At 38.6% G+C, this 20,973-nt stretch overlaps 1 protein-coding gene and 1 long non-coding RNA gene across 6 annotated transcripts; one reads left to right on the top strand and one right to left on the bottom strand.

Moving 5' to 3' along the window:
- Positions 1-5,998: 5,998 nt before the first annotated feature.
- Positions 5,999-8,242, bottom strand: LOC122052696 (phytoene synthase 2, chloroplastic-like). Of its 2 annotated transcripts, none has more exons than XM_042614365.1 (7): positions 7,989-8,242; positions 7,361-7,773; positions 7,244-7,294; positions 6,989-7,161; positions 6,665-6,900; positions 6,383-6,575; positions 5,999-6,263 (listed from the first exon to the last, which is right to left on the bottom strand). In XM_042614365.1, the coding sequence occupies exons 2-7, from the start codon at positions 7,713-7,715 to the stop codon at positions 6,090-6,092; spliced, it is 1,182 nt and encodes a 393-aa protein (XP_042470299.1). In that variant the 5' UTR covers positions 7,716-7,773; positions 7,989-8,242; the 3' UTR covers positions 5,999-6,089. The 2 variants fall into 2 exon arrangements, with proteins under 2 accessions (XP_042470299.1, XP_042470300.1); XM_042614366.1 differs by having other exon boundaries at positions 7,852-8,242.
- Positions 8,243-16,757: 8,515 nt separating this feature from the next.
- On the top strand, positions 16,758-19,755 carry LOC122052697. 4 transcript variants are annotated; one of them, XR_006132085.1, is made up of 5 exons: positions 16,758-17,587; positions 17,780-17,853; positions 18,818-18,941; positions 19,042-19,226; positions 19,311-19,755. It is a non-coding gene; the product is annotated as an uncharacterized LOC122052697 (long non-coding RNA). The 4 variants fall into 4 exon arrangements; XR_006132084.1 differs by having other exon boundaries at positions 16,758-17,279; positions 17,528-17,587; positions 17,780-18,941; XR_006132082.1 differs by having other exon boundaries at positions 17,780-18,941.
- Positions 19,756-20,973: the final 1,218 nt, after the last annotated feature.

The raw sequence follows: 20,973 nt of genomic DNA on the forward strand, positions 1-20,973 counted from the left end.
ATGAAACTTAAATAAAGCATGACATTTAACTAACCTAAGCATTATCATGACATTTTAAATGATCATAAAATAAATATGATGTCATGACATGGCATATGACAAACAATACATGACAAATAATATATAAAGGTATAGAAAATACCTAATTCTAGCCTTAGTTGTAATTTTTGATAATTTTGATCATTTTGCCATAGGTTCTATATTCCTAAGTGTAATAGACCTAGCATCTTATACCAAAGATTTTTAAATCACTATGTGTCAATTAGATTGACTCTAGACAACTCCTCAAATATGATTGGCACATCCTAATCACCTTAGGAATAACTTTTCATTTCATTTTCAAGGCTTGATTACACCTTGAAAATTTCTAAAGTGTCACCTTTTGCCATGATTAGGTTAACTACCTATTCAAGTAAGGTTGGCACACCCTAACCCATCTAACGTGATGAAATCACGCTCCTAGGAACCCAAAACCTATTTGAGCTCATTGGGTTCACTAAATATTCACTAGGGATGACTTCCCTAGCAACCCTCCTAATGACCCTCCTAGGCTTTAAAGCCTTAGTCATTTGGGACTCATCAAGATCAACCCTAGAGGCGACTCCCCTTGTGACCTTGGTGATGGTCTTCCTAGCCCTAGATTTTGTTCCATAATCGAATGGAACATTGTGATAAGTGGGCTTGACCACTTGGAACTTAGGTTTGTGACCCAAACCTTTCATGTCCTTGGACTTGGGTTTTTGACCCTTAGACCCTAGAGTTGACTTCTCTAAATTTTTAAGGGTCTTTTCTAAAGTGTCAAGTCTTGACCTCAAGACTTGATTCTCCTTTTTTAATACCTCAAGTTTTAATTTGTCATTGTTCTTTGAGGTACTCCTAGGCATATGTCTAGTAGTTTTGGGATTCCTATCTAAGTTCTCCTTAACCTTAGATGAGTTAATCCTAGGGTTGACATTTCTAGAGTTGTCCTTATTCAAGCTAACATGTTTAGCACCTAAGCACATATATTGATTCCTATAATTAACATGTTTATCATTCTTGACAATAGAAATAATGCTACTAGCATGCATCCTACTAGAATTGCAAGAATGTGCCTTAGAGATTACCTTAGGGTTTGCCCTAGCTCCCCCTATACATGTGCTCGATCTCTTGTCCTTGTGAGGTTGCCTCCCCCTCGGACATTGGCTCCTATAGTGTCCCTTCGCTTGCATTGGAAGCACACCACGTGCTCCTTGCCCTTGCGTGTTGGGACTCCGGCTTCCTTGACCTTTGGCGCCGGTGGAGTCTTTCTAACCCTCTTTGGACATTTACTCTTGTAATATCCAAATTCCCTACACTCAAAGAACATTATGTGTAATTTTCTAGAAACTAAATGGCTTGAGTTACCTAGAGTTGAGGATGGATGAACGCTCTCTCCTTCATCCCTTCCGGAGGTAGAAGCTTCTTCTTCTTGCTCCGAACTTGAAGAAGAACTCTCCTCCTCTTCTTCTTTAGATGTTGAGTGGCCCTCAACTTCTAAATCCATTCCTCCATGAAGTGAGCTACTTGGCTCACTTGACTCCTCTTCATGACTTGAAGTGGAGTTCTCCTCATGGAACTTTGCCAAGTTGTTCCACAACTCCTTGGCATCGTTATATCCACCTATCCTACACAAAACATCATTAGGTAAAGAAAATTCAAAAATTTTCAATACCTCATCGTTGACTAGGGATTGGTGGACTTGTTCCTTGGTCCACTCCTTCTTCTCTAGGGTTTCTCCTTTCTTGTCCATCGGAGGCTTGAAACCTAATTGAACACAACTCCAATTTTCAAGGTTAGTCATAAGAAAGTACTTCATTCTTACCTTCCAAAACGCGAAGTCGTCACGATCGTAGAAAGGTGGAATTGTGACGTCTTCTCCAAATAACTCCATTCTCTAGCTCGTGCTCCCCCGGGTGTTGATCCAACGAAGAGCGACCTGGCTCTGATACCACTTGTTAGGATCGTCGTACTCGGCTAGAGAGGGGGGTGTGAATAGCCGACCCCAAATTGCTCGTTTCTTCCTACGATTAGGGTTAGCGCAGCGGAAATAAAAATAATAGAAACGAAAGCGGAGAAATCAAACCTCAACACGCGTCGATGTAACGAGGTTCGGAGATATACTCCTACTCCTCGGCGTGTCCGTAAGGTGGACGAAGCCTATCAATCCGTCGGTGGATGAGACCCCGGAAACCCGGCTAATAATCACTCCTTCTGGGTGGAGAAACCTCGCCACAATGTTTTGCAAAAGCAATACAGGAGTAGAAAGCAGCAAGAAGCAAAATACAATACAAATGTATGAAACACCTTCGCTTACTTGCCTTCTCTTCGACTGGATGAAGCAGCAGCTTCTCGGATCCAACCACAACAGCAACAGCAACTGATCAGTTGGTCCCAGCTGAGTGGAAGCTCACAAAAAGCTTCAGGAACGAAGAGCTCAGCAAAGCTCGCAGAAGAACTTGCAGCAGCAAGAAGAAGAGGCGGGAACAAGAAGAAGCTTCGAGAAGAAGAAGATTATAGCAGCCCTCGATCTCCTTTTATAACCTCGATATCCCGAGCCAACCTGCGAACCTGCAAGCAAAAAGGCCGAACACGGTTCGAAATAACCTAGCCGTTGAGTCACAACGACTAGTCCTGGACCGATCAGGCTCCATCCTGATCGGTCCAGGGTTCTTCTGATCGGTCATGGAGACCGATCAGGCTCTATGCTGATCGGTCCCCAGACCGATCAGAATGCTTTCACAGAGAGTTGTCCAACTCTCTGTGCGTACCCTGATTGGTCCCGGGGACCGATCAGGCTTCCTGCTGATCGGTCCCCAGACCGATCAGTAAGCTCACAGAGGCACACTGATCGCTTTCTGATCGGTCTCCAGACCGATCAGGAAATCACAGTATCAGTGGATCGGTCACCAGACCGATCCAGGTCTTGGTTTTTGCCCAAACCAAGTCCAAACCAATATCCGGTCAACCTTGACCTCTTGGTACATCATGCGTAGCATCCGGTCACTCCCTTGACCTGCTAAGACTCCCCACCAAGTGTCCGATCAATCCCTTTGACCCACTTGGACTTTTCTCTTCGTGTCAAGTATCCGGTCACTCCCTTGACGTACTTGGCCTTCTCAACACTAGATGTCCGATCACCCTTGATCCATCTGGATTTTCCCTTGCCCGGCTTCACTCACCAGGACTTTCCAACTGCCTAGCTTCACTCACCAGGACTTTCCCACTGCCTGACTTCACTCACCAGGACTTTCCCACTGCCTGGCTTCACTCACCAGGACTTTCACCTAGCTTCACTCACTAGGGGTTTCACAACTGTCTGGCTTCACTCACCAGGACTTTCCCACTGCCTGGCTTCACTCACCAGGACTTTCCCACTGCCTGGCTTCACTCACCAGGACTTATCCGTCTGCCTGGCTTCACTCACCAGGACTTTCCACATCCGGTCCAGAGAACGAGCTACCGAGCCCTCTCTGACCACAGTTCGGGGAACGAGCTACCGAGCCCTCTCCGACTTCCATCCGGTCCAGAGAACGAGCTCCCGAGCCCTCTCTGACCACAGTCCGGAGAACGAGCTATCGAGCCCTCTCCGACTTCCCATGTGCCAAGCTTCCATACTTTGACTTCTCCGTGCCAAGTCTCCATACTTGGACTTTTCCCGTGCCAAGCTCCCTGCTTGGACTTTTCACCATGCCAAACTCCCTGCTTGGACTTTTCACCATGCCAAACTCCCTGCTTGGACTTTTCCCATGCCAAGCTCCCTGCTTGGACTTTTCCTGTGCCAAGCTCCCTGCTTGGACTTTTCCGAGTCAGGTCAACTCACCTCGGGTCAACCAGGTCAACCTTGACCACGGGTTGCACCCACAATCTCCCAAGCTTGTATCCTTGTAAAACATCAAGATACAACTTTTCTGTTCACGTCAAACATTGTCAAACATAACTCGTCAAACATCAAAACACAACTCGAGTCAAGTCAACTCGAGTCTGGTCAACCAGGTCAACCTTGACCTAAGGTTGCACCAACAAGAACATCCTCGGCCTCTCGATTTGGTTCTTCATGAAATCCAAGAGTAAAATCATAAGGGCTTAGGTCTAAGTGGATAATATCATACCATTGTAGAGATATCTAAATTCTTTTCGATTCTACAATTGATATCAGAACGAGATTGTTTTTCACCAGACTAACCATCGAAAGAAGCATGAGTCAGAGCCATGATCCAAGATCGAATCATATGGGTGAAACCTTGAATGAAGTAGGAGAGACCCTGAGCAGGTTAGTGACCCGATGCTCGAGGGGATGTCTTGAGTAGGTTAAGAGTGACTCGATACTTGAGGGGGAGATAGTTGGGGTTGAAATGTTGTAAACATAGTCTCACATTAAACCCCTTGGAAAAATCATGAAGTTATAAGAAAAAGATATATCTATTGGTATAAGGCCTTTTGGGTAAAGTTCAAGAGCAAAACCATGAGGACTTAGGCCTAAAGTGGATAATATCATATTATTGTGGAGATATCTAAATTCTTTTTTATCTTACAATTCACTGGTCGGTCTATTTCTGTTAGGTAAAGAAATAATTGTGAATATTGAATATGGAACATGCTTTTGATATCATAGTTATGATAAAGGATTAAAGATGTTTATATTGATATAAATGAAGATTATTTCATCTGGGTAAATAGTAAGATATGGATATTTCCAAAATAATAGTTGTGTGCCACCGGGAGATTGGATATTTTCTGGATAATGGATATGTACCATCAGGAAAGAGGTTATGTACCATGAAGAGTACGTCTCTAATTCATTTGGAAGAGCGGCTAAGTACAACTTTGTTAGCATTGATCGTTTTGAGAGCGGCTATATAAGGTATAACATTTTTCTTAGCAACTATCACTCAGGGTATTTGCTGTCGTACGAACCATTTTCTCTAAGTATGAATTAGATGTTCTGATATAGTCTTTGTGATTAAACTCTTATATATTTTATGTGACTTATTTAGTTTTTGTGACTAATCAATCTTAGTGATTTACCTTGGACGAGTGGGAGATATTAGAAATGGAAACGTGGGTATGCCCACGTTGCTCATTTTCTTTTGTGGAAAAGTCCCTTTTACCCTTGGGATAATTCTCATTATAAAGGGTGCATCCAAGGGTGGTTCACGGGGGAAGAGGAGTGGTGAACGTGAGATTCATTTTTCACGTAGAAGAAAAACATTCGAGGCTACAGGATTTCATTTGTGGAATTATGGAGAGTTTTCCAATTCTATGATCGCTCTTCCAATAATAAGAGGTATTTTCTTCCATTCAGCATTTTCTCTTCTCCGAATTTCATTGTAATGAAATATGATTTATTATTTTATATAATAAATTTCTATTATAATTTCATCAAATTATCATATAGTCGAGAATAAATCTAGTTAGATACTATAGAAACTACCCATGTGCCATGAAATTCCCAACTTATGGACTTGTTTACTAAAGATATTAAGTTCATCAAATTCCCATTCGCTACTTAGTAAATTTGGCATTCTTGGGGAAGTATTATGGGAAAAGAATTAAAAAAGAAAATCTTATAATTAAGGAAAGGAATATGCTTATGTTTAAAAAGAATTTGCGACAGTCTGACCGGAGCCCACGGGAATTTTTTTATTTATTTTTTAAATAAGAAGAATTAATATTTTATGAAAGAAGTATTTTTTTTTTATAGAATATAAACTCATGGTGAATTTCAAATTTCATGTGCGTCATTTGATAAAATGTCTATAAAAAAAAGATGTTTTGAAAATTTCACGTGCGAGTGGTGAATGTCGACATCCTCAAGATATTTAAGATTTTTTTTCATTTCGCTCCTCCTCCCAAAATTTATAGTTATTTACTTTTTGGGAAAAAACAACTTTGAAATTTTGAAAATGTCCCTTAAATATTTAAATTCACACGTTCTAACACCTAAATCACTAACGTCATTATTACAAACACAACATACTTGATGCTGACTTATTTCTTTCACAAACAATGTAGAATCATCTAAATAAAGTCTGAGGACATACATTTTTCTCTTCTTCGTGACAGCTCTCTCACATGTTAGTTTGCAGCAGAGAAGATGGCCTAACTAGAGATTTTCCATATGCAATAGGCAAGGCCATGAGCTTTTTCGCCTTGCTAACATAAGCTCGCTTCGTGAAGTTATCGTAGTCGTTTGCTTCAATCTCATCGAGGATTTGCCTATACAACTTCAATGAAGCCCAAACCTACAAGACGCACTAGTTTAGCACATTAGCTATCGTTTTCTCGATCCAAATCGAGATTGCTAAAGCATGGTAGCGAGTTTAATTAGTTTCTCTTATGCTGAGTTGTCGATGAATCTTACCGGCCAACGACTAGCTTGATTGAGTTCGGTTACACCGATCTCTGCCTCTCGGAAGAACATCCTCGCCCTCTCGATTTGGTTCTTCATGAAGCTCCGCCACCGATCGGTCACCTTGCCTTCGAAAATGTCCTCATCGGACAGCCCAGCCCGAGCTAGCTCATCCTGTGGCAGGTAAATCCTCCCTCTACTAGCACTGAACACAACAAAGTGGCACCACCTCAAAACATAAGCACACGATTGATCAAGTCGATCGAGCAACTGATTGAACCAATCTCGACTTACTCTTCGCCGACATCTCTAAGTATATTGGTAAGTTGGTTAGCAATTCCTAAGGCCAAAGCCGCGCTGTACACGCTCTCGGTGCTAGCCCTCGACTCGGGTGCGATGCCCATTACAGGAACACTCATCAACCCGACAGTTCCAGCCACGTAATAGCAGTACAGATAGAGTTCATCGAAGTTCTTGTATCTGGATTTCCTCAGGTCCATGCGCATTCCTTCAATCATGTCGCGAAATGGCTGAAACCCCCAAAGATCGAAGCTTCCATTAGGTGAACAGCAAGTATATATATATGTAGGTTGATTCAGTTAAAGTTTGGATGCACACCTGGATATCGACAGGGAACTCTGAGACAGTATCAGACAGAGCTGCGTCGAACATGTCGTATGGCCTGCCTGAAAACACATCGTCCAGCCTCGACCCCCATCGATCTAAAGCAGTTGGTGTGATTTGCGATGCATTGGGTCCGTCCACAAGCTCGTCTGTCCTTCTGCACCAAACTGAACAAGGAAAGCTCATCATTCAGCATGTATTCACAGATACAGAGCTCAAATGGATTCGATCAGTGTTGAGATTGTTCACCATAGATTGCCCAGATGGCCTTTCTCCTCTCGGGGGTCATTAGCAGTGTTCCTGAAATTGAGGAGGAAATTCAGTGAGACAGAAGCAAGAAATGTTTCATGAACGTGGATTGCTCACCCAAGTAAAAGGTCTTGGCGTACTCTGCGCAAACTTCGCCACAGCGATCGTACGCCTCCTTCAGCAAGCTCGGCGATCCCGGAAATGCCGTCTCCGGCTTCTGGTCGATGGAGGTATTCGAGCTCAGTTGCTTCCTCACCAAAGCGGCCTGCTTGACGACGACGTCGTAGACCTTCTGCTCGGAGGAAACCGCCACCTGCCCTGCGGCGAGACTCGCCGCGCGTGGAATAATCGCGCTCTTTTCGGGCTTCGATTCGGCGTGAAGGGAGTGGGCGCGCCACGTCCTTCTTCTCCTCCTCCTCTGAGAAACTTCTTTTAAGCCAAGAACTCCAGAGGTTAGCAGCAAAGTTGACATCTTGATCGTAGTCAGTAATTCTTCGATCACTTCATGTCATCATTCTTCTTCTTTTATCCTGAGAAGTTTGAGAGTGGCATTAAATGTATGGAAAGTTGCAGAACCTGAACTAAAATAGAGAAGACATGATCCGCACAGTAGAAAAGGAGATGTATAGCAGAAAAGGTTAACAAGTCGAAGAGGATGAGTTGGCTACAACTTCCATAGGGAAACTTGCAAAACCAGAACTCGATTAGTCAAGGCATAATCCAGACAGAAAGAAAAGTCGATTACTCGTGAAACATAATGCATAAGTTGGAGCTGAAGCTTCATGGAAACTTGCAGAAGATGAACTCCATTGATGAAGACGTAACCGAATTAAAGAAAGAGAGGAAGACACTCTTTTAGAAGTGTAATGGCTGTGATGGTCCACTGATGAGAAAAAGGGGCCTCCGTGTTGACCTCGGTCTGCCACCGTTAGAGTTCTGCTAAAGCGCTCAACGGAGATGGACGAATCTCTGTGCTCCAGTCTCGGTGGACGAGTTGGTGGAGCGTTTGCTGCCGCGAAGGACGACACGTAGTGGGGAAGCGGGGTGCCGGCAGGAGAGGGGATAGGGTTATCACCATGATAGTGTGGCAGCGAATGGATCAGTGACGCGTGGAGTACGGTGGAAGGGGTGGGGGCCGGTGTATGATGATGGAAACGGCCTGTGACGCGACTTTAGGCGCCAAGGCCAGTGTTGTCGTTGCCAACTCAACCTTCAACCTAATGTACATCCATGCTCCACTGATTAATATTGGGGCGCCCCTGCTTTATTAGAGAGACGTCCCATTTTAATATTCAATCGTGTACAGTTATTAATTAACTCAAACTGTTTAATACTATTATGCTCGTCTAAAATTTCCATTTAGTTTTGAATTGATTAGGTTTATTATAATAACTATAAAATTATAATAAATACACATGCCGCATATAATTTTATAGTTACTATATCTGTAGTAATTATTGGAACTCTAAGTTTATTTTAATGTGATCAATAAGTTAAATTAATTAGATCCTATCGTGTTTTAATTTTATGTAAGTGTGCAGGAGCTTAGGAGCACAGGGAGTCGAGCAAAAGATGCAGCTAACGAGAAAGACGACACGGGAAGGAGCCGACGGGCTCGGTGCGTCTGAGGTACGAGACACTGTGGAAGAGTACGCGAGCGGACGAGAAGGAGACGCGTAGCGTTTTCGAGGGACGAGAAGCCGGAACGGAAGGTTGCTTGAGAAAGCCGAAATTGGGTTCATGTGAGCCTTATTTCGATTGGCTGAAATCACCCAAGCGAACGGAACTGGAACGGAATACCCGGACCGAGACGAGCAACACCGGAGCAGAGGGCCCGGGTCAAAAGTCAACTTGGTTGACTTTAGTGGTTCGGACGACCGGAACCATTCCGGGGGCCCGGGATTGACTTTTGACCAGGATCGCGTCAAACGCGATCCGTTGCGAAGGGGATAAAAGTTTATCCCCTCCCAGGCGCCTGGAACCCTTCCAGGCGCCCCGACCAAGTCTATAAATACAGTCTTGGTCCAGAAGCTTCAGATGAACTCAAGAATTCTGTATTCAAACACTTGTGCGCTTCCTTGTTAGTTTAGCTTCTGTGTTTTGCATTTTTACTGCTATAAGAGGCTTCTCCGCCTGAAGGAGATACTAGTGCGACATTTTCCTTGGATTAACAACCTTTCCGGTTGTAACCAAGTAAAAACCCTTTGTCTCTTCTTTTATTTTCTGTTTATTTTTATGCAAGTGTTTATTTGAAAGATTGAGAAGGGTTTGTGTTTTATTTTTGCAGGACTATTCAACCCCCCCCCCCCTCTTCTAGCCTGCCGCTACGGTCCAACAAGTGGTATCAGACCCAGGATGCTTTAGGAGGACTAATCGCCGATCGAAAGCAAAGACGATGGTCGGACCGAGCATATACCCGCCGAAATTCGAAGGAGAATTCACTACCTGGAAAAGGAAAATGCAGGTATTTTTCAAAACTGACTTTGAATTACTTCTTATAATGGAATTTGACTTTGTAGCACCGCAGGGCAAATAAAAATATCAATGAACGAAAAAGGAGCAGGCCGACTACGTGGCAAATGGCAAAGCAGAGTACCATCTGCTGAGTGTTCTTCTGCTACAAGAAGTCAACTGAATCGGCAACTACGACTCCGCGAAGGAACTTTGGGAGAAGTTCCTTGAGCTGCACAAAGGGGCGTCCGAAGCCAAGCTCGCAAGACAGGATCTACTTCGTAACCAGCTCACCAACCTACGACTTGGAGAAGATGAAACAACTGCGCATCTGTACTCGAGAGTTAAAGAGCTTATCACCGAACTTTCGAATCTCAGAGAAAAGGTAAGTAACCGAGATTCGCTAAGGTACACACAAAATTCTTTTCCTAGAAATACGAAATGGGCATCATTAGTAGATGCTTTTTATATTTCTAAAGATTTAGAAAAAAATTACTTTAGAAGAATTATTGTCGATATTTGAAGTGCATGAATTGAGATGTGCAGGTATGAAGGAGCCCAAGCACAACGTCACCTTCTAAGCATCAAGAGACGAACCTAAGTCAGAGTCCTCTCTCGACGACGAGGAAATGGCTATGATGGTAAGACATTTCAAGAAACTTTGTAAATCTAAAAATACTAACCATCCGCAGGGTAGAAAGAAAAGGGTGATCCGCTGCTACCACTGCAACGAAGAAGGGCACGTCAAGGACAACTACCCCAAGCTGAGGAATAAGGACAAGGACAAAGGTAAGAAGCCTATGCAAAAACACAAGGTCTTAAAGGCGACGTGGGACGATACGTCATCCGAATAGAAAGTCGAGGCCTTCTCCGGACTTGCACTAATGGCAAGTCATCAAGACGACGACTTCGAGTCAAGCTCTTCCGAAATGAGCATCGAGAGCATCGATGAAGGGGGAGCTACGTCGGAAGATAGCAGTAGTTCAGGGGGAGACACGGACAACGAGATCGACAAGGTAAGTCAGGTACGACATCTTCCTCCCAATAAATTATTTAAGTTTATTAAACTGTTAACTAAGAATTGTTGTAAATTAGAAAAATAAATTAAAAATTTAAAAGTAATACTAGCTAAATTTTGCCCTTTAGAAGAGTTAGACAAATTAAAATTAGAAAATGATAATTTAAAAATACAAGTAAATAACTTGAAAAATCGTGCATGCTCATCTAATGCAAATGTTAAAAAATTTAATAATCTAAATTGGTATTTTAGATACCATAAGGGACAAATTAGGAATATCTCAAAAAGGTATGCCCTTAAAAAAATTTTAGTCAATCCAGTAGATTGGAACCTATATTGGGTTCCAAAGTCCTGTTTAACTTGAACTATTAATTAGATTTAGAACTTTCAGCGAGAAAATTAGACATTAAATATCTTTATGAGGCTTTGTCAAAGAAAGTGGTTGTTGTTCCAATAACCAAGAAGGCCTAGTGCCTCGCCACTACTTGGAAGTCAAAATATTGAAATAAAATATTTAATTAACTTTCTGATAAATCATTAAGATTGACATTTAATAATTCTTTTAAAAAAAGTTTTTCAAACATTTTTTTGGAAATTTTTCAAAAATATTTTTTTTGCTTAGAAAAAATTTTTCTTGCGTAAAATTTTTACTTAGAAAAATTCTCGAAAATTATTGACTAAGTTAAAATTTCTTCTGAAATTGTTGCTTAAATTTTTTACATAGAAAATTCTCAAAGATTTAAGTTAGAATTTTTTTTTCAAAAATATTTCTTTTGTAAATTATCTAATTTAGAATTTTGTTTAACTTAGAATTTTTTTTAGAAACTTTGCTGAAAATTATTGCAAATTTTTAAGTAAAATCAAAATAATTTTTCAAAATTTCAAAATTATTACCCTTAGAGTTTTCTTTGAACCCTAATTTTTTATGTGATCAAAGGTGGAGAAGGAAAAATATAAGTCTAGGGGGAGGTAGACCAAAATTTTCTATCTTTTTACACTCTATTGCAAAATTAGTTATTTCATTTTTATGTCTATTTACCCTAGCTTAACTTGGGTTGCTCTCATAAAAAAAGGGAGATTGTTGGAACCCCAAGGTTGTTTTGATGTGATCAACAAATTAAATTAGGTCATGTCGTGTTTTAACATTGTGTATAAGTGTGCAGGAGCTTAGGAGCACAAGGAGTCGAGCAAAAGACGCAACTAGCGAGAAGGGCAGCATGGGAGGGAGCCGACGGGCTCGGTGTTGGCTGCTATTCGGAAAACCTAGAGGTTCCACTGTACAAAAATTTTGTCCAAAGGTCTGAACCTTTTTCCTAGCTACCATGTGTTCTTTTAAATTAAATTTTGGATCGCCTGCGGAACTTAACACGTTTGATCCAAAACTTAATCTATTTGTTCTTTTAGGTTTAGACTTGGATCTCCTGCGGAACTTAACACGTTCGATCCAAATCACCTTAAGTTATTAATTCCATTAAATATTAATTTCCATAATTGGTTCCCAGTACTGACGTGGCGAGGCACATGGCCTTCTTGGATATGAGAGCAACCACCACCGACTAGACAAAACCTTTTATGGAAAGCTAATATTTAATTTCCTAAAATAACTTTAGGTTAACCGAAAAGAACAATCAAATCACAAGAAAAAATAAATCAAAAGAACACAACATCGAAAAACATATTCGAAATACTAGAATCGTAAGCCTCTTGTATTTGGTATTATTTCCAAAAATAACTAGTATGATGCGGAAAGAAAAATTACTAGTTATACCTTTTAGAAAGACCTCTTGATCTTCTACCGTATTCCTCTTCTAACCTCGGACGTTGTGTGGGCAACGATCTTCCGAGATGAGAAACCACCAATGAACCTTCTTCTCCTCCTAGCTAGGTTCGGCCAACACAAGACAGCTTCACCAAGGAAGAAGAAAAACACCAACCAAGCTCCAAGGGATGCAAGCTTTCTCTCCTTCTTTTTCTTCTTCTCCAAGTAGTATCCGGCCACCACAAGAGCTCCAAGCAAGAGGGATGTTTCGGCCACCACAAAGAGGAAGAGAGGGAGAGGATGTTGGCCGACCACACCAAGGAATAAGAGAGGGAGGAAAAATAATAGAGGTTGTACACAATGAAGGCACCCCACCCCTTCTTTTATATTCCTTAGCCTTGGTAAATTAGGAAATTTAATTACAATAAAATTTCCTTAATTTCCTTGACATGATTTAATTGAGAAAAATAAAATACAATTTCCCAATTAAACTCTTAATGGCCGGCCACATCATAGAGAGGCAAATTATTCAACCAATTAAAATTCCTAATTTGTTTCCGGAAATTTTAAAAATAAAATTTCCTTCAAAATCCATTCATGGTTGATAAAAGAAATTTCTATAATTTTAATTTTTCAACATGTGAATAATTTTTAAAGAGAAAATAAAATATCTTTCCAATCTACAAATAAGGAAAGAGATCTAATCTCTTTCTTTAATCTTTTGTAGATCCTTTTAAGAGAGATATTTTAATTTTAATTCTCTTTAATAAATTATATCTTCCACATAATAAAAATTAAAATTAAAATTCTTTTTAATTTAATTATGGCCGGCCCTCTCTAGCTTGGGTTCAAGCTTAGGCCGGCCCTAGCTTGATTCCCAAGCTAGCTTGGCCGGCCCCCTTTAGGTGGGTATAGAAGGTGAGTATAGGTGGGTATAGTACTCTATAAATAAGAGGCTACGATAGGGACCGAGAGGAGGAATTGGTTTTGGTCTCCCGATAAAATTAAGCATCCGTGTTCGCCCCGATAATTTTATCAATAATAATCATTCCATTAGAGAACTATTATTGAACTCAATCCCAAATTACATTTTGGGCTCCTTCTTATTATGAGTAGGTTCTGTGTTTAAGATATCGAATGCCCACTAATTAAGTGAGTTACTAACAACTCATTTAATTAATATCTTAGTCCAAGTAGTACCACTCAACCTTATCATGTCGGACTATCCACCTGCAGGGTTTAACATGACAATCCTTATGAGCTCCTCTTAGGGACATTATCAACCTAGTATCTCTAGGACACAGTTTCCTTCTATAATCAACAACACACACTATAAGTGATATCATTTCCCAACTTATCAGGCTTATTGATTCATCGAACTAAATCTCACCCATTGATAAATTAAAGAAATAAATATCAAATATATGTGCTTGTTATTATATTAGGATTAAGAGCACACACTTCCATAATAACTGAGGTATTTGTTCCTTTATAAAGTCAGTATAAAAGAAACAACCTCAAATGGTCCTACTCAATACACTCTAAGTGTACTAGTGTAATTATATAGTCAAGATAAACTAATTCCTAATTACACTACGACCTTCCAATGGTTTGTTCCTTTCCATTTTGGTCGTGAGCTACTGTTTATAATTTATAAGGTACTGATAACATCATCTTCTATATGTGACTGTTGGAGTGTATACTGAAAGCCTAAGCTTTGTAAACATTCATTATGTATAAAGAATCACATTTGGTCAATTTATCTACATTTGTTTGTAGTTGCTCAATTAATTTATATTGTAGATAACATAGTATGTGGTGTCACATATAGAAGATGATGTTATCAGTACCTTATAAATTATAAACAGTAGCTTACGACAAAAATGGAAAGGAACAAACCATTGGAAGGTCGTAGTGTAATTAGGAATTAGTTTATCTTGACTATATAATTACACTAGTACACTTAGAGTGTATTGGGTAGGACCATTTGAGGTCGTTTCTTTTATACTGACTTTATAAAGAAACAAAGACCTCGGTTATTATGGAAGTGTGTGCTCTTAATCCTAATATAATAACAAGCACATATATTTGATATTTATTTCTTTAATTTATCAATGGGTGAGATTTAGTTCGATGAATCAATAAGCCTGATAAGTTGGGAAATGTTATCACTTATAGTGTGTGTTGTTGATTATAGAAGGAAACTGTGTCCTAGAGATATTAGGTTGATAATGTCCTCAAGAGAAGCTCATAAGGATTGTCATGTTAAACCCTGCAGGTGGACTTAGTCCGATATGACGATAAGGTTGAGTGGTACTACACTTGGACTAAGATATTAATTAAATGAGTTGTCAGTAACTCACTTAATTAGTGGATATTCGATATCTTAAACACAGGGAGACTAACACACTCATAATAAGAAGGAGCCCAAAAATGTAATTTGGGATTGGTGCGGTAGTTCAATAATAGTTCTCTAGTGGAATGAATTATTATTGATAAAATTTTGGGGCGAACACGAGATGCATAATTTTATCGGGAGACCAAAACCAATTCCTCCTCTCGGTCCCTATCGTAGCCTCTTATTTATAGAGTACTATACCCACCTATACCCACCTTCTATACCCACCTAAAGGGGGCCGGCCAAGCTAGCTTGGGAATCAAGCTAGGGCCGGCCTAAGCTTGGTTTATGGGTGGCCGGCCCTAGCTTGAACCCAAGCTAGAGGGGGCCGACCATAATAAAATTAAAAAGAATTTTAATTTTAATTTTTATTATGTTTATTAAAGAGAATTAAAATTAAAATATCTCTCTTAAAAGATCTACAATAGATTAAAGAAAGAGATTAGATCTCTTCCTTATTTGTAGATTGGAGATATTTTATTTTCTCTTTAAAATTATTCACATGTTGTAAAATTAAAATTATGGAAATTTCTTTTATCAACCATGAAGAGATTTTCAAGAGAAATTTTAATTTTAAATTTTAAACAAATTAGGAAGTTTTAATTTTGATTAAAACTTGTCCAATTTGTTCTTCATGATGTGGTTGACCACTTGAATTTAATTGGAAATTTTATTTTATTTTTCTCAATTAAATCATGTCATGAAATTAAGGAAATTTTATTGTAATTAAATTTCTAATTTGGCCAAGGAATATAAAAGAAGGGTGAGGGTGCCTTCAAGAGATACAACCTCTATTATTTCTCTCCTCTTTGTTCCTTGGTGGCGTGCCATCCTTTCCTCTCTTCCTCTTGTGGTGGCCGAACCCCTCTTTTTCCTTGGAGTGCGGATGACACTGAGAAGAAGAAGAAGAAGGAGAGGAAGCGCATCTGGAGCTTGGTTAGTGTTTTGATTTTCTTCCTCGGTGAAGCTCTTCTTGTGGCCGAACCTAGCTAGGAGGAGAAGAAGGTGGTTGGTGGTTTCTCATCTCGGAAGAACGTTGCCCACACAACGTCCGAGGTTAGAAGAGGAATACGATAGAAGATCAAGAGGTCTTTCTAGAAGGTATAACTAGTAGTTTTTCCTTTTCCGCATCATACTAGTTATTTATGGAAATAATACCAAATACAAGAGGCTAACGTTCTAGTATTTCGAATATGTTTTTCGATGTTGTATTCTTTTGTTTTATATATCCTTGTGATTTGATTGTTCTTTTCGGTTAACCTAAAGTTATTTTAGGAAATTAAATATTAGCTTTCTATAAAAGGTTTTGTCTAGTCGGTGGTGGTTGCTCCCATATCCAAGAAGGCCATGTGCCTCGCCACGTCAGTACTGGGAACCAATTATGGAAATTAATATTTAATGGAATTAATAACTTAAGGTGATTTGGGTCGAACGTGTTAAGTTTCGCAGGAGACCCAAGTCAAAACCTAAAAGAACGAATAGATTAAGTTTTGGATCAAACGTGTTAAGTTCCGCAGGCGATCTAAAATTTAATTTAAAAGAACACATGGTAGCTAGGAAAAGGTTCAGACCTTTGTACAAATTTTTGTACAGTGGAACCTCTAGGTTTTCCGAGTAGCAACCAACAATTGGTATCAGAGCTAGGGTTTTGTCTCTGTGTATTTGGTATTAGTTTAATTATGCACATGTCACTACAAGAAAAAACATCTATTATGACATTTTCTTTATGACACTTATTAAAAAGTGTCATTATAAATATTGTATAATGGCACTCTTTGCATCTAATTAATTTTTTATAAAAATCATCATATTAGACGTTTTACCGTGACATATTTTATAAATGTCATCACATTATAAACATATTAATCAAACCTTTTCCTTTGACCCTATCATTTCCTTCCCTCTCCCATTTCTTCTTCATTCCTTTTCTTTATCGCTGCTAGGTTTCTTCTATCTCCCACCCCTTCTTTTCTTCCCTCTCCACGGCGCATCCAGGTTTTTTTCCTCTCTGTAGCAAGCAAGTAGTGGCTCAAAGGTAACCCTATTTCTCATTTCTTCCTTTTCTGCAACACCGCGCACAACCTCGCCAGGCGACGAGCAACCATTTTACAAGCGATCACACTCGAGAGGGCTGCAACCTCGCCAGGCCGCTGGTTCACTAGCGGCATATTCGCGAATGGCTACACACGAAGGGGTCGATGCCTCACTAGGTAACCCATTCACAAATAGGCACATACGAGGGGGACGATGCCGGGCAGTGACCTATAGCGAGGTAGCGACATTGCTATCTTCTTCTGAAACTCTCGCCCTTTTCCATCTCCATATACTAGTAGGAAGCTTGCCCTTTTCCTCACGCAGCACCGAGTCGAATTGATCGGTCTTTCCTTTCCCGACATTCATCTTCTCACAGGTTTGTGTCTTAATCCTCGATTACCCCTCCCCGCTTTTCAATTCTTCCCCTCATGGCACGGTCTCGTAGCGCTCTTGCTGGAGCATGTCCGAAGGATATGTTGCGAGCACTGCATTCTTCTCTTTTTCTAACTATTTTCCTTGTTTGTTAGTTGGCACATGTTCCCCTCCCCTTTTTAATTTCTCCTCTCATGGCATAGTTGTGTTGGTCTTGATGCTTGTTGTCATTGTGCTCATGCTGGTGCACAGTTGAAGGATCAATTTTCTTCTTCAGACGTGTTCTTCAAAGATCTGAAATCCTTGAAGAAGGTATGATGCTCAATTTTATTTTGTTTTTTCTATCTCCTTGGCTTTAGAAATGTTTGAGTAATTAAATTGTGCTATAGAAGACATGAATGGAAGAATGAGAATGAAATAAATCAGTCTGCATGCAATACCAGTAGATTTACCACCAATAAGCACATCTCCCATATTAAACTATCAATTCAATTTTATATAAAGGAGTGTGAAGAGGCATTGGTTTTGGATCCTGCTTTTAGGCATGCACACCAAAGGTTGGCATCGTTGCTTATAAGGTTATTACACTTTAAAAATGTTCCATTCTTTCTAATTCAAGTTTGCAAATTGATTGCTACTGGTCCTAGTGTTATGCTGAGATATTGATATTGCTTAATTGCATATGATTCATTTCCTTGGAGCTAGTCACCCACTACTGTTATTAATTATGACATGTAATTTATTTATGAATACTTCTATTACATAATTAATAGGTATAATCGAAGAACTATCTCAATTTTATCAAATTCTATTCTAATTGATAAGGTTGCATCTTTTTTTTACGGTAGAGTTGTCTTATGATTTTTTCATTGTTTATATTTGTTATTCAAAGTTGCAACATCAATCCCTTGTCCTTACTACAGTCATTTTGCTTGATCACAATTCTAAATTGTAAAAGGGATCTTTTTGTAGAATTGTGATGGAACAACTTTAAATAAATTACTACCCATATATTTGTCTTACATTCTTCTATTTTAACTCACAATATTGGTAGATAGCCTTGGAGTGCCATTAATTGCAGTAATTAAAATACATCCTTGTGTTGCTCAATAAGAAAACAAAAAAATAACATTGTTATTGCCATATATTAATGTTGCTCCGGATGCACTTATGATTAATTGAATTCTAGACATACAATCAAGTGTATGTTTTGTTTACTATGATTAGTAGATCACACTGTAACAAATATTGTGATTGATCAGAAATAAATAATAACACGTGAAGTTTTTTATCATGTTATATGAACTCAAGAACTTGAGAAGAAAAAGAAATTGTTGTTTTTTGTGCTTAATTTGTTTTATCTTTTAAATTTCATTATTCTTTCTTTTGACTCATTGTGATAAATGATGTTGATGAGTAAATCTTATACTGAAATATGCATTCTTCTAAATAAACTGTTTATTTTGGTCAATAGGTTAGGTTAAGTTGAGAATGCTAGGAAACATCTCTTGCTAGGTTAAGTTTACATTCTGTTGAATTTAGGGAGCTTCAAGCAGTGGAAAGACATTTGGCCATGTGTGCAGAAGCCCGAAAGGTTGTAGATTGGAAGAGTGACCTTAAGGAGAGTGATGCTGCCTTCATTGAAGGAGCAAATGCTTCATCATTTGTAAATTCATACTAGCACTTAATCTCATTAGTTTGGATGTCATGTTAATGTTATTATAAGAGAATACAATAATGTATTCTTATAATGCCCATAATTGCAGGTAATGGCTTCAAAATGTGAAGCGTAACTTTAACTTCATCAACTTGAAGAAGCTGATATGGTCATATCCAATGTATTTAAACTTGATAGTGTAAATTCACCATCCTCAAATACTAAGTTTTTTGGTATGCTGGCAAATTCATACTTGTATGCTGTTAATGTCGAAGTTGACATGGCTCGAGGAAGGTAATGTTAAAGTGTTATATTGCATATTAAGGTAGTTTTCAATATTTTTATGTTCATTGAAAATGTGTAATGAATAATTTTCAGGTTTGAAAATGTCTTCACCATAAGCAAAGTAGATTCATCCTAGAAATGTGGAGATATATACATTATTGAACAACACAAGAGCTATATCTCGAGCACGAGCATTAGGCAATGAACTCTTTAACTCAAGAAAATTTATGGAAGCAAGCTTAGCATATGGGAAGGACTCAAGTATGACCCTGCAAACCTTGTTCTTTACTGCAACTCGGATAGTACGAAAAGGCTGTTGAGGATTGCAACAAAGCTTAGTATTCACGTCAACTACATGAATGCCCTTCTTAGTTGTGCTACCTCATATTCAGAGGTTATATGATTCTCATCTAAAATTTAATATTTTGAGTATAGTGTATAATTAGTTTTGGATGTAAAGACTCATCATTAGTTTGCATTTGTAACTTTGACCCAAATATTTATAGGATGAATTTAGATGATCTACTTGCATTTTAAATTATATTTTATAATTTTTTTCTATTCTAAATGGTGGATGAATTGTGATGATATATAAATATTGAATTCATATTATATATTCTAAATAAATATTAGTGATCATTTTAAATATATTTATAAATTATTATAATGATATTTATTAATGTCATTATAGATTAGTTAATGTGATATTTTAAAATGATTTTATAAATTATTTTTATTGATATTTTTTATTGTCCTTATAAAAATTATAAATGTCATAATAAATGAGTTTTGGTGACATTTAACTTTGTCCCTATTATAATCATAACAAGACAAATATAAATGTCTTTAAAATATGATTTTTCTTGACATTTTAGAGTGTCATTATATTTTAAAATTGCGACACTTTTGACGTTAACATTGATATTGTATAACGACATTATAAAATGTTAGGAATGTGAGGAAGGTCTAAGATGACATCACTATATAGGGCGTTTTTTGGAGATGTCACTAAAACGTTAGTGTCACCATAAATATATTATAAGGACATTTATGTGTGTCATAATAGACTATTATTCTTGTAGTGTGTCATACATAATTTAGGCAGGTTAATAGTAGGATGTGCTAACTTTGTAGATGCAGGATCCAACTATTATGGCTTTTAGTTATTATGTGTGTGATTGGACCCTTGGACATGTCAAGGGCATTTATATGTGTGTGCATGATTGTATTAAAATACAACAGGAGCTGTATTTAGTTTTATTAGGATTTTATTTTTGATCTAGATACATGTACATTCCTTTTATGGAATATAGGATCAAAAATGTAAAATTCTATTTATGTCGTGGATCGAATCTTGTAAAGTGTGGAACCTTCTAAGGACCAGAGGCGCAACGGAACTATGAGCAAGATGGATGCGACAGCTAGACCCGGTGGCGGTGGCCAAATATGGCAGCAGCTTGGGATGACAACACACGGAGGACAACTAGAGATAAAAGCCATAATAGTTGAAAATTAGATTTTCTATTTATTGATTTTATATTGTGCTGTGTGTATATGTTAGTTTACATGTTTAGTAGGCTAGCATAGTTAAAATTCCTCATTTATAAATAACTAAGTGGGAGAGGGATTTTTAAATAAATCCCATGGTCTCCATTACTGGTTTGTAAGTGATGCAAACAAGCTTGCGCGTTGGCTCTGAGTGCCTTCCTCCATAACGGATGAGCTTGTTTGTGGATCACTAGAACAGACTTCCATT

The sequence above is a fragment of the Zingiber officinale genome, chromosome 3A (assembly GCF_018446385.1).
Source record: "Zingiber officinale cultivar Zhangliang chromosome 3A, Zo_v1.1, whole genome shotgun sequence".
NCBI lineage: Eukaryota > Viridiplantae > Streptophyta > Magnoliopsida > Zingiberales > Zingiberaceae > Zingiber > Zingiber officinale.